This window comes from Teleopsis dalmanni, chromosome 1 (genome assembly GCF_002237135.1).
Source record: "Teleopsis dalmanni isolate 2A chromosome 1, ASM223713v2, whole genome shotgun sequence".
Taxonomy (NCBI): domain Eukaryota; kingdom Metazoa; phylum Arthropoda; class Insecta; order Diptera; family Diopsidae; genus Teleopsis; species Teleopsis dalmanni.
Genome location: NC_051846.1, coordinates 138,663,034 through 138,679,371, shown reverse-complemented (window position 1 = coordinate 138,679,371; position 16,338 = coordinate 138,663,034). Strand labels below are relative to the sequence as shown.

At 31.1% G+C, this 16,338-nt stretch overlaps 2 protein-coding genes across 2 annotated transcripts; one reads left to right on the top strand and one right to left on the bottom strand.

Annotated features, from left to right (window-relative positions):
• Window positions 1-5,286: 5,286 nt before the first annotated feature.
• LOC119666586 lies at window positions 5,287-6,108 on the bottom strand. Its single transcript, XM_038075869.1, has 4 exons — window positions 6,055-6,108; window positions 5,812-6,000; window positions 5,572-5,736; window positions 5,287-5,506 (listed from the first exon to the last, which is right to left on the bottom strand). The coding sequence occupies exons 2-4, from the start codon at window positions 5,884-5,886 to the stop codon at window positions 5,327-5,329; spliced, it is 420 nt and encodes a 139-aa protein (XP_037931797.1). The 5' UTR covers window positions 5,887-6,000; window positions 6,055-6,108; the 3' UTR covers window positions 5,287-5,326.
• Window positions 6,109-8,009: 1,901 nt separating this feature from the next.
• Window positions 8,010-9,283, top strand: LOC119666319 (ADP-ribosylation factor-like protein 2). The gene is made up of 5 exons (XM_038075601.1): window positions 8,010-8,127; window positions 8,199-8,418; window positions 8,477-8,839; window positions 8,960-9,043; window positions 9,110-9,283. Exons 1-5 carry the CDS (start codon window positions 8,060-8,062, stop codon window positions 9,281-9,283), a joined length of 909 nt encoding a protein of 302 aa, XP_037931529.1. The 5' UTR covers window positions 8,010-8,059.
• Window positions 9,284-16,338: the final 7,055 nt, after the last annotated feature.

The following is a 16,338-nucleotide window of genomic DNA, read 5'->3' as shown; positions in this document are numbered from 1 at the left end:
TGCTGCCATGCAGTTGTTTGCTATCTGGCAACGCAGTCAATTTGCATACTTACTCACACATAAGCTAAGAACAAATTGAAATCAAAGGACACTGATGAATTCCTCAACACGAAATTAACTCGAGCTGGTGACGTTGAGTGCAACAGTCATAAGCTTCATATCAAGTTGAAGCGTTATCAGAGCCATGTGAAGTCGCACAAATGCATTCGTTTGTGTGTGCGAACCTGCAGATATAATGAGCCAATGCTTGCACTAAAAAATGTGCACTATCAGACATACTTATCGGATGCAAGATGGCTGTCATAGGAAAAGCATTTGCAGAGTATGATACTTTGGTTCAACTGGACAAAAAACTTGTGATTTATTTAATTATTATATGTTCAATAATATTCAGCAACATTAAGCATAATGTACTTTTTCGCTTCTTAATTGTAATTTCTAAAATTCGGTATAAACTCTGATAAATATCACAAACAAATTATAATTATATTTCTTTATTTGTTTTTTTATTTTTACTTTATAAAAATTCAGTTACATTTATTTTTAAATAAAACTGAAAGGACATAACTAATTATAGCATATATTGCTAGTTTGCTTGATATGAGATTTAGTAATCTATAAGCCAATCGATGTCACTGAAGTTTTATATACCTTCAGCTCAAAAAGTATCCGGATTTTGTAAATGAAACACACAAATTTAAATTTTATTCCAAATTTATTTTATCTCCTTCGAATTATGCTCCTTCTGAAGTAATACACATATGCCAACGTTTAACTCAATCTTCCATACACTTTTCGTAAGCGCGTGCAGGTATGGCTTTTTAGTTCCTTCAGCGAATTCTCTTTCACCGACCCAATCGATTCAAAACGCATACCACGAAGGGGCAATTTGAGTTTCAAAAACAGGAACAAATCGCGTACAACAACAATTTTTCATAGTAAAAATCGATTCACTTTAAAATTTTGTTAGCCTTTGTTTTTATTATTTGAGGAGCTTCACATAAGTTAATTTCTTAAAGTATATATTCTTATATTGTAATAAATATATATATATATATATATGGTGGCACATTGGGACAGCGCACCGTCCAACAAGTGGCCGCACTGAAGTGAAAGACTAGCCAAAGTGGACCGCGAAACTACTTGTTCTCTTGTTAATGCATGCAACTCATTTAGCTTCAGGTTGCCTGCTAAATCATCAACCTAAGACAGTCTTCCTCCTGCTTGCCAGTGTTGGACATTGGCACCATATATGCGCCACTGTCTCCTCTTCTTTTAGACATAGTCTGCAAATGTCTTCTTCAGCAAGAGTAGATTTATCTTTTTGAGGTGATACTTGATGTTTCCATGTCCACATACAGTAATTAGTGAGGTCAGCCAGCTTAGGGTGCTCCGAGGATAGATAAGCACTTTTATCGCTTCCCTGAACAACGGTTTCGACATCATGACTTTAGTCTGTTAACAAGTGGTCATCTCTATCCATATAAAAAGATAAAGTGAAGTCATCCACTTATCGACATACGCTGCCGTTATGTTGTAGCCTAATGGTATACTGGACTCTGGGCCACAGAAGTTATACTTCATCTGCCTTTTCGTTTTACTCAACACCGATATGTCTTTTAACACACATGACTGTTACCTCATTTCCATGAGCACATTCCATGGGCTTCGTGACACATTCTTGTACTAAGCTGTTAACTATTCATCTCGTTTGCATGCTTTTGATATCTGCTTGATTGTCCAGCGCTATCAGAATCTTTTTCTAATACACCTGACAATTCAATATGTGATCCAGAGCATGTGAGACCGCCATAAGTATCGACTGATAGACGGAAATATATTTTCTTAGATGTAGAGTGCACGTTACATTTAGCTCTTTCGAGTAAGCCCCAGCTCCAGCTCTGCCATCCATCAAGGAGCCATCGGTAAACACGCAGATGTCATTCCTTTCGCACTTATCATGTGGAAGGCCGTCTACTAATTGATGTTAAAAATTAATTTAGTATAGAATTATAATGGAAAAAAATATAAATAAAAAATATTCATTTAACTTTCCAGTTTGTAACGACCTTTCCGGCCTCTACCGCGGCCGGGGTATACTCAGCGTATACCAGGGTTCAGTACAAAAAAAAAACTCAACAACCAAAAAATTTAATAGGCCATATTAAATTACAAATAATTATAAAAAAAAATACATTACACGATTTAACATATTTCAAATAATTATATTTAACTATCATGGATATTCTTAGAAAATTAAATAATACTTCAAAAAAAAAAAAAACTAAGTACTCAATTTTGATTGTAAAGGCTAAAATTAATGCGCACATCGTGATATGCGTCAACGAATGCAATTCCCGGAAAATTGCTCAACGATATTAAATCACACGATCTTAGTGGGCATGCAACGAAACCCTTTCTTGAAATTATCATCAAACCATTCTTCTATTTTATATTTATGTTTTTATATAGTGTTGATAAAGTATGTATCACCACCTGGTACAACAAGACGTAGATTTTGGAAAAAAATATTGCCTAATATGGCTCGATATTGAGTAACAAATGTTAGTGATCAAATGTTATAAAAAATTGATTTGGTGATGAAATCCAATAACTTGGTGGGTCGTATATCATTGCGTGACGTGTACATATGACACATTTGTTTTGCATATACATTTGGTTTGTTGACAATCTTTCGCTTAGGTTATTAAAATAATCGATTAAAATGTAGCAGGAAAACTTTTTATAAATCCATTGAGTGAGAACCTATTTCACTGCCACTGACGAAATACATATTCACTAGTTTTTATTAGATCTGATTGAGAATACATATAAATAACTCGATTACCAAATTTGACATTAAAAACATTCAATTCTCGCATAGATAAAACGTTCTGAATAAAATAGTCATCATAAATATTAGGGCAGTGGCGGCGCTAGGCATCAGCGATATCGGCGACCGCCACGGCCTCGCGCCTACAGGGGCCTTGCTAAAAGTTAACTACTGTGAATTCAAAGTACTTAATGAATATATTGAACAATTTGGTTTCATATATGGCATTAATCATATCCGAAGTATATCCGAATGTTTATATAGTAACCAGAAGCATGTTCACAGTTTCAGTCAGTACAGCGTGTGCGGAAAGAAACTTCTCAAACTTAAAATTGATTAAGACTAACTTGAAAAATATGATGATCCAAGACAGACTATCTCTCTCTCGAAGGAGACAATTTATTTTTGTTGTAACTTTTAATTAACTTGTCGGTAAAAAAATGGTTTACGATTTGAAGTCGCTTTATACACATAGAAGCTTACGAAAAAGGCATTTAACCTATTTACGAGCTGAGAGATCTTTAACAATGTAAGAGTTGGCCAACTTCAATAAAAGATTTTATTTTTCTGCTGGTGGTAATCTGATAAATAATTTTTTTTTTATATTGACTATCCTAAATATTGACCCTAAATAAATATGTTATTTTTTGTCTTTTTTTAAACGTAATTATGCACTATAGATTTTTTGGAGACAAATTCTGAGGTTTAAAAGTCATTTTGTACAGAAAAAATAATTACATTTTTATATACACTATTAATATAGATTCAACCAGAATATAAGGTAACTATAAAAAAGTAAAATATATGAAACCATAATTTAGTAATAACAATTATTACAAGGTTTTAGAAACATAATCTACTAAAAATAACTTTAAAATTTTCAATACCCACATCTGTAATATACTTTTGGCATTGCAATTGACAATTTCCATACATAGGAATTCATTATTTTAATTGGATCATCTTTAATTCCATATATAAGAAAATTTCTACAGATAATACTGATTAAATTCACTCAAAAGTAGTGGAGGAAAGAATTAATTTCTTGCCATATTTCCTAGCTCTGCAACTTAATGCAGTTCAATTCCGAAAGTGGAAAAACAAAAAAAAATAATTTATTGCAAATGGGAAATTGAAAGTTTTTCATTGTCTATAATGTGAATTGTACTGCAAGTAAAATGTAATTAAAATGCTCCAAAACAAGTTGCAGTAATTTTTATTTTTCATTCAATTTAACAAATTTAACAAATTAGTTGAAATATTTTCCTTCTACGGCATCCGCAATGGATACTGTGAATGCTAACTCACAGCTTTGCAGGTTTGCAGGTTTCCTACAAATTCACATACAAACTTCACACCGGCGAGTCTTTATCATTTGCTTTCAATTAGAAATCTACTAATTTCTCTTGATTTATATTTTCCGAATTCCCTTTCTTAAGATACTTTGTTTCTTTTCAATAGAGCTGAGTAAAAAATGTGCTTTAAAATGTTGACCACTAAACAATTCTAAACTATTTACTCAGAAGAATCAATAATGAATTTGTTACCTGGGGCACGTTTGACACTAAAACTAAAAATTAAATAAAACAATGAAAATATTGTATTTGCGTAAATCTAAACAACTTTAGGTCGTAAAAACAAATTTGAAGTGAATAACTTTCCATAATAAAAAATAGAACGCTATCACTGTTATACCATACTTTAATAAAAAAGTGTGATGGTATAATTAGCTTGAGGTCTCAGCAGGTCTCTGCGTATAATATACGACAAAAATATGATAACTATTAAATTTGAAACATAAGTAAAATTAAGTAAAACAGTTTATATGTGAGAGAACATTATTGAGACGACTGTTTCCAATGGTGGAGCAGTTCAATCATAGATACCATAGAAGAGATGAACAATTACTCTGTAGCCTTTTTAAATATCCAGCAAATCAACGAAATAGTACGACCGCCTGACATCTTTTCTCCTTGATAAACATCTCAAAATCTTAACTGTTGCTAATAGTGTAGCTGTTATAGTGAAGAGATTTACCAAGTGGAACGTAGGTTTCTTAAACAGTAAATTAAAATAAATTAAGCCAATTCAGTTTACGTTAAATTTGAGGCAACCGACAAGATAATCCTGCGATGTTCCTTAATAAATTATCTATTCTTAAAGAATATTATGTAAACTTCAGTGCCATATATTAAATTGTCGTTTCAGTTAGACAGCAGAAATATCAAAACTAAATAAATATAATGGCTACCTGTACACATATATCACCGCATTCCTAGAAATTTCAAAGAACTCCAATATAGATGTCAGTCAAAATCACTTGCGAGAGCTTGTAACAGTGTAGGTGCTTATATTTAGAATAGCTAATACCTAAACCGAGTGTTATTAGACATACAACTAAGATTTAGTATTCAAAACTTTTGTAATTTTATTCTTATATAAGTTTTCTGTGGTTTGTTGTACTTTGAAGTAAACATTAAGTATCTCATACAGTTATACCTTTAACCGCGTGTTGTCAAATCTTGTCGCATAAAAAATAATATTTACACAAATAAATTCGTCTTCTTTGGTGCCGTAACCGAAATTAGCATTCAATTTATATTCGCCACTGCCATTTTTGTCAACAATGTCGTTTGCAATAAGATCAGTAAAAAGGTCGAAGTTAAGGGAATACTATAATCAGATCAATGTTTTAACTATACTCAAAGACAACTAAATTATATATAAAATGCACTCACATTTTTTGGAAATGGACATTGACGTCTTTTGATAGATAATTGCTGCACCATTTTACTCCAGTATTCGCCTGGTGTAAACAAAGCAGTACACAAATCTGGTCGAGCGAAGTTGTAAATTGTGTTTACCCATTGCCCTCGGGATTTCTTGTAAATCTGCCCATAAACCTATTAAAGTTTCATATCGTTCATTATACTCGTATATATGTAAAGGAGTACAACTAAGAAATTGAAATACTTTACCTTGATGGGTGTATTCTTCGGCAATTCCGCGGTCATTTTTGCTTTACCTTTAACGTGTATTGTATCATTGTTCATTCTTATAAATTTCAAGTCCTTTATATCCGCAATCTTATCCAAAAAGTTTTTGGGATAATTTTTACATTTGCTTAAGATATCTTCATCTTTGAATTCTATTTTATAGCTGTAGGTCTACAAAATTCTGTATTATTTCTTAATATTTGGCTTTTATTTTAAATTTCTTACTTCCACACTTAAAAGAGTTGCTCCGTGATGTATGATACATACTAGAAGGTAAAATATTACCTGCCTCATTTCAGAAAATTCTAAATTTTGTCATGGCATGCATTGTGCTTTATATAGATTACAAACAGACAATTAAGAATAATTTACGTGCTGTAATTGAACATTTAACATATAACAAAAGTAGGAAATGTTAACATGAACGGAATAAATACAAATCGAGATTAGAATCTTATGCTGATGCGCATCTGAGCTTTGACAATCACACCAACCGACGGTGAGAATTAAACTACTTTTTAAGGAAACAAAAAGCAATAAATGACACTTTAATTCAATCAATATTAATGTGAAACAAATAAACGGTGAGACGGTGAGAATTAACGGTGAGAATTAAACTACTTTTTAAGGAAACAAAAAGCAATAAATGACACTTTAATTCAATCAATATTAATGTGAAACAAATAAATTTTGAATTATATAACTTATCACTGTTACATTTCTTGTCTGGATTTATTCAAAAATTCAAAGCTATATCTATTTTATATACCGTAAACCTAATTGCCTATCAGATATTGTAGTTCATAAGAATCTATTTCGTTAATATTATATAAAATCAATAATACCTCAAAATCATTGTTGGATTGGTTGTGTTCTGTAATAACAACTACAAAATTTGTTTCATCAACAAAATAGTTGATAGTGACAATAATTTCTCATGAAGAGGAAATACATTGATCATGCATTAAGGACTTAAATACTCAATAATATAATCAAAGTTAATATGAGTTGTACCTTCTGCTCAAAAAGTATCCGGAGTTTGTTGTTTATTAACTACACCTTAAGTTATACATCTTTTGTTATGTTGGTACACCCTTTCTTGACATATGGTACGAATTTGAGCGCCATCTGTCAATTAGTTTGTTTACATCAGCTGTTAATGTGAGACTACCTCAAGTGCATTTAGCAATTTTTACTATGGGAAATTCTTGTTGTACGCGATTTTTTGACCAAACACGGCACCACTGTCATCGCTCAGGCACCATATTCGCCAGATCTGGTGCCGTGCGACTTTTTCCTGTTTCCGAAACTCAAATTGCCCCTTCGTGGTAAGCGTTTTGAGTCGACTGAATCAGTAAAAGAGAATTCGCTGAAGAAACTAAAAGCCATACCAGCACGAGCCTACGAAAAGTGTATGGAAGATTGGGTTAAGCGTTGACATATGTGTATCGCTTCAGAAGAAGCATATTTTGAAGAAGATAAAATAAACTTGGAATAAAATTTAAATTTGTGTGTTTTATTTACAAAATCCGGGTACTTTTTGAGCAGAAGGTAGTATTTATTTATAATATTAATTTTAATTTAACGTACGATATGAACTATTATTATTTAATTTTAAAAAATAATTTTCGGGTGAATATTCTTTGAATCACATCCAACTTACCTGTGACTAAAACTACACTGTAACCAAAGACATTATGCAAACAGATCAGAGGGTCTGGCAGTAGATATAATCCTATACCAGGAATTCAAAGCCGGAGTATAATTTAATTATCTTCAATATAATGGCATAGCGTCATTGAGAGTAAAGAAAATCGACACGTGGAAGTAATGGAAAAAATTGCGTTGAATAATCGATTCTACCAAAATCACTTGTCAAATCGTAGCGTCTAGAAAACTGTAACCGTAACTTTATATTGTACATCCGGTTAGTAAACTATTTTAGAGAATACTAAGTTATGGCGATATCACAATTTTTAACAATTTCTCTCCAGCTTAGTATTTTTCCCAATGCACTGAAATGCAACACAACATGACCAACAAAAACCTGTTTACGCTTTACTGGAGCGTTGCCTAGCAGCGAATGTAAACAGAATGAACCCATAAACAATTCTCAGTAAACGCTTGGAAAGCGAGCCGTACGCATCATGTCCACTCGGTGAAGAAGTGAAAGTAAAATTCATATTTTTAAAGTAAAAACAAATTATTTAATTCCAACAAAAATGAATTAATGGGTTTATCACTGTGCAAGTGGAAATGCTGTTGTTGTTGTCAGCGGAACTCCAATAGAATTACTAGGTATTTATTCTAAAATATACTATGTAAAATGTAAAATATGTAAAATTTATGAAAAATGTGATTTTGACTAGTGCGCCAAAAGAAAAGTTAATAAAAGTTGTGCTGCTCGGTTTGGAGGGCAGCGGTAAAACCGAAATAGGGTGTGCATTAGCTGGTACACAGCGCTTAGGTGACGACTCGACCAATGGGGTCCAATACTTTCGAATGAAATTGCCAAGTGTTCAAGTGTCAATTACTGAAATAGGAGGCAACAAAGAAATGCAGAAGATTTGGCATCACTACTTCGATACGGTAGATTGAAAAGAAACAATCAATTTTTGCATGTTTTAAGAGATCTAATCAATTTCAGGCAATGGGTTTCATTTTTTGTTTTGACATGTCCGCAACTTATGAAGAACTTAAAGACTCCTTCGAGGTGCTGCAGAAGACTTTCGCACATCCCTTTGTAAGTGGCAAACCATTTCTATTAATTGCTACCAAAGCTGACTTGGCAGATCAGAGCGTGCAGCTGTATGACATAGAGAACACATTCCAACTGGAAACATTGGCGAATTATTATTTCAGTAGCCTTCGTTTGTGCTGCTATTCGAGAAACTCATCAAATGCAATTGTAGCAAATGAAATTTTTGAGGGAGTAAATTGGCTTACTGCGTATATAAATAAAAATATTATTATGCTCAGAAAACGTGTAAGATGTGATACGAATATGAAGGTAAAGTATTATTGTTATGGACTATAAGTCCAAAAATTATAAATAAATAAAATAGAATAGCGTTTTAATTGTATTACTTCTTATATATATAAAAAAACTAAATAAATCCATTTTGAACAGATTTGGCAAAATCAAATCAAAAAAATAATACTTGAAGGGAACTCAAGGAGAGGCAAATATGAACGCTTAAAAAAACGTAGAAGGGTAAATTATATAAATAACTATTATTATGTTACAATAAATAATATTTGCTTTAATAATTCTACGCAGCTTTGGGCGACAACATATAGGCGATCAAAGAGAAGAATTCGGCCATGTACAGCACCAGCTACTATTTTTTCTGTATGCCAATCAACTGAAACTGTCGAATTGTCAACTTCCAATGATCTTCTGCCTTTATCAACTCAATTGCCAAACAAAACTAATGTATTTTTACAGCAGTAACAAAATGGATCTACTGTGGCATTATAAATTCGGGACCTGGATTTTGTTTTTCTCCTCACCTCCAATATTTATGGATTGTACACAAAAAACACGTAATTCTTAGAGTAATTGAGTTTAATTTAGACTTATTTTGCTTAAAGCTATACTTAAGATGTAGAGCAGGGTATGAAGATGTGCCGTATTTGTTAAAGTGCTTTAGTTTTTCTTAATATATGAAACGATTATTATATGTTTCCATAAACATAAATACAATTAATATACATTTAGTAATTAAATACAAGCAGAGACAGACAGACACCCGTTAAAGTGCAGATAACCCTGTATCGTGCTTTTTTATAAAAATGAAAACAATAATTAAAAATATGGTATTCCACTTACAAAACCTTACTAAATTATAAACTGTAATGAAATAATTTCAATAAAAAATTTTTCCAAAATATTATTATTAAATTTTTTCAAAAAGTTTAACTAGATACCTTTTTTTGCTACAGCTTAAACAAATTTATCTATACTGAATTTATTTATTGACTTTTTCTCTTAAAAATTTACAATATATAATTTAATATTTAAACTACTACTTACGACTACATCACAAAGATACACTAGGAGTAGAGAATCACAAACCACCTATAATAAATAATTATTATTTTTCGGGTCGAAAAGAGGAGAAAATGGATGTAACAATAATATTATATGCACGAGTATATAGATTTTCAACGTATTTTTAATTTTTACGAATTCTGACTTCCTCATAAATACTTGAAGATCAATGTAGATTTTTTCCTTTTTGATAAACCCTAGTGAGCTAGAGCTTACCCTGAATATATTCAACTATTGCATTTTATCTGCTTGTGTTAATACTTATTCGTAATAATAGCTTACTTTAAAACGACCTATTTTTAATCTTAGGACATTTATAATTATTCATTCTTATGATATTATTAATATATGGACTTGATAATTGGAATAAGTTGTTCGTTTTGAGATTAATGTCGCAATGTTTCAGCTTTTATGCTAATTCTAACAGAAGATTCTATTTAGTCGTCGAAGCATTAGGAAACTATATTTCTTTGTGGTTTCTGTACTTGAACGGAATTAACAACACAGAGGCTATATTTAAATTTGAAAATTATTTATTTATTGTTCTGTTTATTTCCTTAATCAGAAAACTAGAAACTTCTTCCGGAAATATAATTTTCTTACTAAAATTTTTCTAATTTTGTATTGTTAATATATTCGAATTGAAATCAAGCTTGCTGTGATGAATGAGAATGTCGACGGCTACATATATATGAGTTTATTTAAATTAAAACTGTATTATAAAGTTTTTATTACAGTTTTTGTTAATAATTATTATAAAAGTTTTGATCGAATTTATTATCTCACAAAGACAATTAAAGATATTTTTTTATGACTATCTAAAATAGTTGTTTAAACATTTAATAAGTTGACTTTATTAAATAATTTCAATTTTATTTGTCTTATTTTAATTTTTTCAAACATAAAAACTTGACTGTCTTCATAATAACTAATACATTTTAACTCTTAATATTAATTAAAGTTTGATATATTTTTATTATATTTTCGTTAAAATAAAAATATTGAAATATTTGAATAATAACATAGTATTAAAAAAAAATATGAAGCTCACTTTTGTTTAATTTTGATTTTTGATATATTTTTATTATATTTTATAGCATAAAGAGTACAGGAGAGTACAATTAATTTTACTGGAAAAAAAGTGAAAAAAATGAATAAATTAAATGTTTTGGATTTGCATATAAAAAAAGTTACGAGCTCACCCACCATCGGAGTCAACACAGCAACCGCACTGGTCATCTCCTGGACATGTTTAAATCTTAATCACTTGCGCTGAGCTATCAGAAATTAGTAACCGGATTAAACAGTCGTGCGAATTTCGCATCAATTCCACACCTGTGCAGGACAATTTCCAATTACGATTTCATGTTTCATGTTACGGTCTGTGGCTGCAGATTGACATTGATGCTGAGGCGATGGACTATAGTCGTGGTGGTGGTGGTGATGGTGTTACAGTCCCATTATGCTTTGGCTAACTTAAGTAGCTGTCACAATTCCTTCAGTAGACGGTACAGTAACCTTGCCAGAGCGATACAACTAAATAACTGCAGAAGGGTTAACAAACTTGTTTATGTCTTCATGGTTGTGTGCGCTTATTTACATTTATCGGTTTTATTTTATCTTTACATATGGAAAACGCGAAAGTGCACTCAGAAAATTAACTGCTTCGCTGCACTTACAAAATGTATTTTTGCTGCCCTTTGCAGTGAAGAGAAACTCTTTTGGAAGTTTCCCTTCGCCTATATACTCGTATCCGCTTAACGAAAATGCGTATTTTACGCTTACGCATGACATCATTTCACATGAACAAGAATATGTGCAGTTCGGATCGAAGTTCGAATTGCTTTTACAACTCAACAGACTTAAAACAACAGACCATTTCTAAAATCATAAAATAATACTAATTTTAGTTCATTTTGTAGTATTTTAGTTCTGTACTCTTTCATAACTACAGCGCTATTGAAACGTGAGTATTTTTAATTGATATGTAACGGATTTCTAATGCATAAATGCACTGTATATAGTGTTTAAAAGGCCTCGACGTATTGTGTAATTTTTATTTTGACGACACAACACATAAATGGCGAATGAATGTACCGTTTGGCTGGAATATCTCTTTAGAAAACCTGACATTTGGTGTGAAATAGAAAAATAAATGACAAAAGAAAAAATAAAAACATAATATTATTGTGTTTAACAACAGGGAAAAGTCAATCGGGAATAAATAAGATTCCCAAAGAAGAAATATTCATTTGTATCTGCACTTTATTTAGATTGAATACATTGCGAATGGTAATGTAAGATGCATAAATGAAGCTTTTAATTAAAAAACATACGAGTTATATCGCAAGAATATTTTGAAGAAGTTTAAATAAATTAAAGTTAAATTTAACGTCTGTTAAAACAAAAAAAAATTAAATTACGTAAAAACTAACTTTGGATTTGTTATAGTACCCTTCACGCAAATAGTAATGTCATGAATGATTTGTCAGAATCGGATAATGTTCTGATAATTAAAGGCAGGTAACAGTGATTTTGATGCGCTTAATTTAATCATTTTTAAAACAATGATTAAAAAAGATTTTTGTGATTGGATTAAATATTTTTTTTTTCATGGGTAAAAATGCTGTTGAAGTCAAACGGTGGCACACAAACCGATGATGTGAAAACAATTGCCAAAGTTAAAAAAGATCGGAAAGAGATAGCTGCTACCTTGAAGGTATCAAAAAATGGTGTTTTTAAAATTTATCACAAAAATGTTGTCATCCGTATGGTGGTTTTGAAGTGAGTGCCGCGTTTGTTTACATTAAACTACAAACATTGTTACAATCCAATAAAAATGATGATTAAATAAAATATCTTACGCTTCGACTCGCTTTTCACTGTACTCTCCAAATCTGACACTCAGCGACTATTGGTTCTCAAAAAATTAGAGAAACGTTGAAATGAGTAAATCAAGATAGTAAAATCTACACTGAGCAAAAAATCAACACAGGCAATATTAATAGACAGTAAATTATTACTATACTTAGTAGTTCCAAAACAAATGCTTGCCAATTAGACTTGTAGGAGCACTGCAACAGTAACTTATCAAAAATTTATGGCGTTGTCACAAATGACTTACGTTATATCACAAAGAGATCGTGATCTGAAAACTTCTACAGTTTTACAGGATACTGTATTTTAAAATATGCTGAATTATACAATCTGAGACTTCTAAACCATCTAAACCTCCATATATTCTAAGTCACATCATATCTAACAATTTTTCACAAGAGAAAGTCCACAGCAGATCTTCACCATTAATAGCACAAAGTCAGTATACCAAAATCTAAGATATTATGAAGAATCGAAAAATTATTCTACTTTTTTGATGATATTTATCCATTATGGTGTATTTCTTACTCTTCTCCAGTGTTTTTTGCATCAATTTATATGTCAAAATATAAAGAAGTCAAAAGTAGTGTCATATTTGATCCTATTTATGAAAAGGAAAAGTCTGAAAAGTCATATTTTTAAGATCAGCAGTCCAAAATCTATTAAAAATTATCATCAGCGGCTCATGTTAAAAAATTATCACAAATTTATTAACTAGTGTAATAGTTGATAAATTACGAGGTAAAGAAAAGCTGAAATCAAAAACAAATAAATTGTTAGTAAAATGTAAGGTGAAATTCTTACCTCCCACATCACTACCAATTGTTTCCATTTTTGTTGTTGAATTTTGATCTTTGTAACTATCTTCCTGGCCTAAAAAATTATGATTAAAACTGAAGTACACTTAGAAGTGTTGCTATGATTCGATAATAGAAGTGGTTTTCGGAAACAGCAAGTTGCTGGCCTATACTGGCCGAAATGTACGCAAAACAACAACACTATTTTCGCTACCTCGGCCAGCAAAAGAAAAGTGTTAACAACGCAATAAGCGAAATATTGTGAACCTTCATTGGAAATTATTAAAACAACTCTAGTCAATTATGTTCTACAAAACCATTAGGTCACGGGTGACTCATTGTACTGGAGTCATGTTGGAAGCATAAGTAGACCGCCAGTACGGACACTTCTTCTATGGAGATGTTGAACACCATTGGAATTACTTTGTAAGTTTAATGTGATGTATTAGTGATATATAACTACTAAGATGAATAAATAGAGATGCAATAAGGAAGTGTTGAACACAGAATAGTTCAAAGAAAAGACTTTTACCACTAACAGGATAAATTTCAAGGCTTCGCTAGCTAGGGCCAGTAGAAAAACTTTAACGACTCATTCTATTGTTCTGCTTTAGCTATAGTCACAGCAGAACCAGTGAAATTTGTTTTTTTCATCTAACCACAATTTTCCTGCTTACTCATAAATAAAGCCACTTGCCTTTAATAAGAAAATGTGATCAATAAGACCAATGCCTTTTCATATAAGTGTTTCATTACTGTAACACTTCAAGTTACCATATATTGACTAAAAAATAGAGTATTGTCTTATTCCCACACGACAATGTATTTTAATTAGAAAAACAAAACCCAATTGAAGTTACCTTTCATATTAAACAACGCAGGAACGCAGTAGTTTCAGACACATTTTAAAAAAGAAAGTAATAACCCAAAGACTGGGTATACATATGGATGCGAGCTGTAGATTCTGTGAAGAGACTGAAAAGTTGACCACACATGGGCTGTTAAAATGCCTTACGCTAATGCACATACGAAATACTCGTAGGTTCCTGGGAGTGTATATCCTTACGGAAGAGGCAGTAAAACTCTGTAAAGTAGCTTGTATACTACCTTTTATTGACGCAACAGGGCTTAGAGACCTAATCTAAACCCAGAAGGGGACACAACAGATCCGAATGTTGCAGTGTCACAACCCCTAACAATAATAATAATAACCTAAAGATTTTACTAAAACTAAGAAGAAAATTATAGCCAAGCTGCATAGAAGAAAAGAAAATTTTTTTCATCACCACCATCAACTAACATTACTAACTTTTGGTTAGATCTATCAGTCAGAGTAAAGTATGTAGTCATAAACACATGGACAATGATAGTTAGTTTATGATGTAAACAATTTGCACGTTGTTTCGAATTGAGAATTATTGAATTGATATTGGAGATGACATATAAAATAAAATAGTTTAATAAATCAATTAAAGTAATGAGAGGAAAGTTAATTAATATTGATTAAGCAAAAGTTTTTTAATTAAAAACATATTTGAAATTAAAAACAATAACTGTTTGACTAGTAGTATCGATACTCAATGCCATCATATGACACGACTAAAAGTGATTTACCGAATTACGGTGTAGTTGTTTGAGCAACAAAAGTGCTGAGCGGCCGGTAGACCCAAAGAAAGTATCAACTACAGATTGGGTTGACGAATTTCATAATATGACAATAGAAGATTAAAACAATGGATTTCTCCTAATAAAGGCGCAAAACAGGCAAAAATATTTCTAAAGGGCTAAGGTTTCTTATTTTTTGGGACTCGCAAAACATGATTATGATTTAAGAAATCACAAGTAAAACAAAAAATGACGTATTTTGAAATATTTTATTTCTTCTTGAATAATCAATATTTCAGTGTGATTGGTAAGGCGATTTAATATCATTATAGCAGACCGCATAAAGAACAACCTCAATATGATTCATTTCATAAATAGTTAAATGTAAAGTAATTAAATTATATATGGATTATAATATTGAACTAACTTATTCTGATTCATTTATTTTTACGATTTTTTAAATTCAATGCGATTTTTAACGAGAACTAAGCAGTTATGCCTTAATATTCTCTCGTGATCAGTAATTAATGTAAAAATAACAACAACAAGAAATAAGCTTCTAATAGTAATCAATCTGACCCGCATTCAATCTCTTATTCGCAATTTATAACTTTTTTTAAATATTTTAAACTATTAAGTATCTGTTATGTTTTATTTAGTGAATATTATGAAATAATACGCAGAAATATAAAAATTTGCTTAAAAAAATAAATAAATATATATAATCATAAGCGGCAAATATTTTTATATGTTAAATTTTCCTTTTTAGACTTTATTTATCGAATTTATTTAAATTGGATTTCGTTTGATTATTTTTTGCACAGTTTTTTTCGGATCCAGAAATGGAAATTAGAAAATCAACGCTTGATTCATCATCAAAGGCACTTTGTACCTCATCAGTCAATTTCCAATCCGCATTTGATTGCTTCATTTTGTTTGTTTACAGCATAAAGCATAAATAAATAAATTAATTCCTTATGAAAATTGGGCGAATGTAAAAAAATTGAAATGAACAATTAAATTCTTTTTTGGCACAGGCAAATATTGTTTTGTTCTCTACTCTCCTGAGGTTCGAAATCTTAATTCATGTTGCAATAATTTGTTGACGACATGTGTCGCCTCTCCACATTTGACGCCGGCAATGCGCTTACAGACCACCGAGATGTTGTTTGTATG

Excerpts from the sequence above, each read along its gene's own strand:
- LOC119666586 (XM_038075869.1), bottom strand. The coding sequence starts at position 5,886 with ATGAACAATGATACAATACACGTTAAAGGTAAAGCAAAAATGACCGCG. Across the intron at positions 5,737-5,811 it reads CGAAGAATACACCCATCAAG|GTTTATGGGCAGATTTACAA; the intron begins GTAAAGTATTTC and ends AAACTTTAATAG. Across the intron at positions 5,507-5,571 it reads AATGTCCATTTCCAAAAAAT|TATTCCCTTAACTTCGACCT; the intron begins GTGAGTGCATTT and ends ATCTGATTATAG.
- LOC119666319 (XM_038075601.1), top strand. The coding sequence starts at position 8,060 with ATGGGTTTATCACTGTGCAAGTGGAAATGCTGTTGTTGTTGTCAGCGG. Across the intron at positions 8,840-8,959 it reads GATGTGATACGAATATGAAG|ATTTGGCAAAATCAAATCAA; the intron begins GTAAAGTATTAT and ends CATTTTGAACAG. Across the intron at positions 9,044-9,109 it reads GCTTAAAAAAACGTAGAAGG|CTTTGGGCGACAACATATAG; the intron begins GTAAATTATATA and ends AATTCTACGCAG.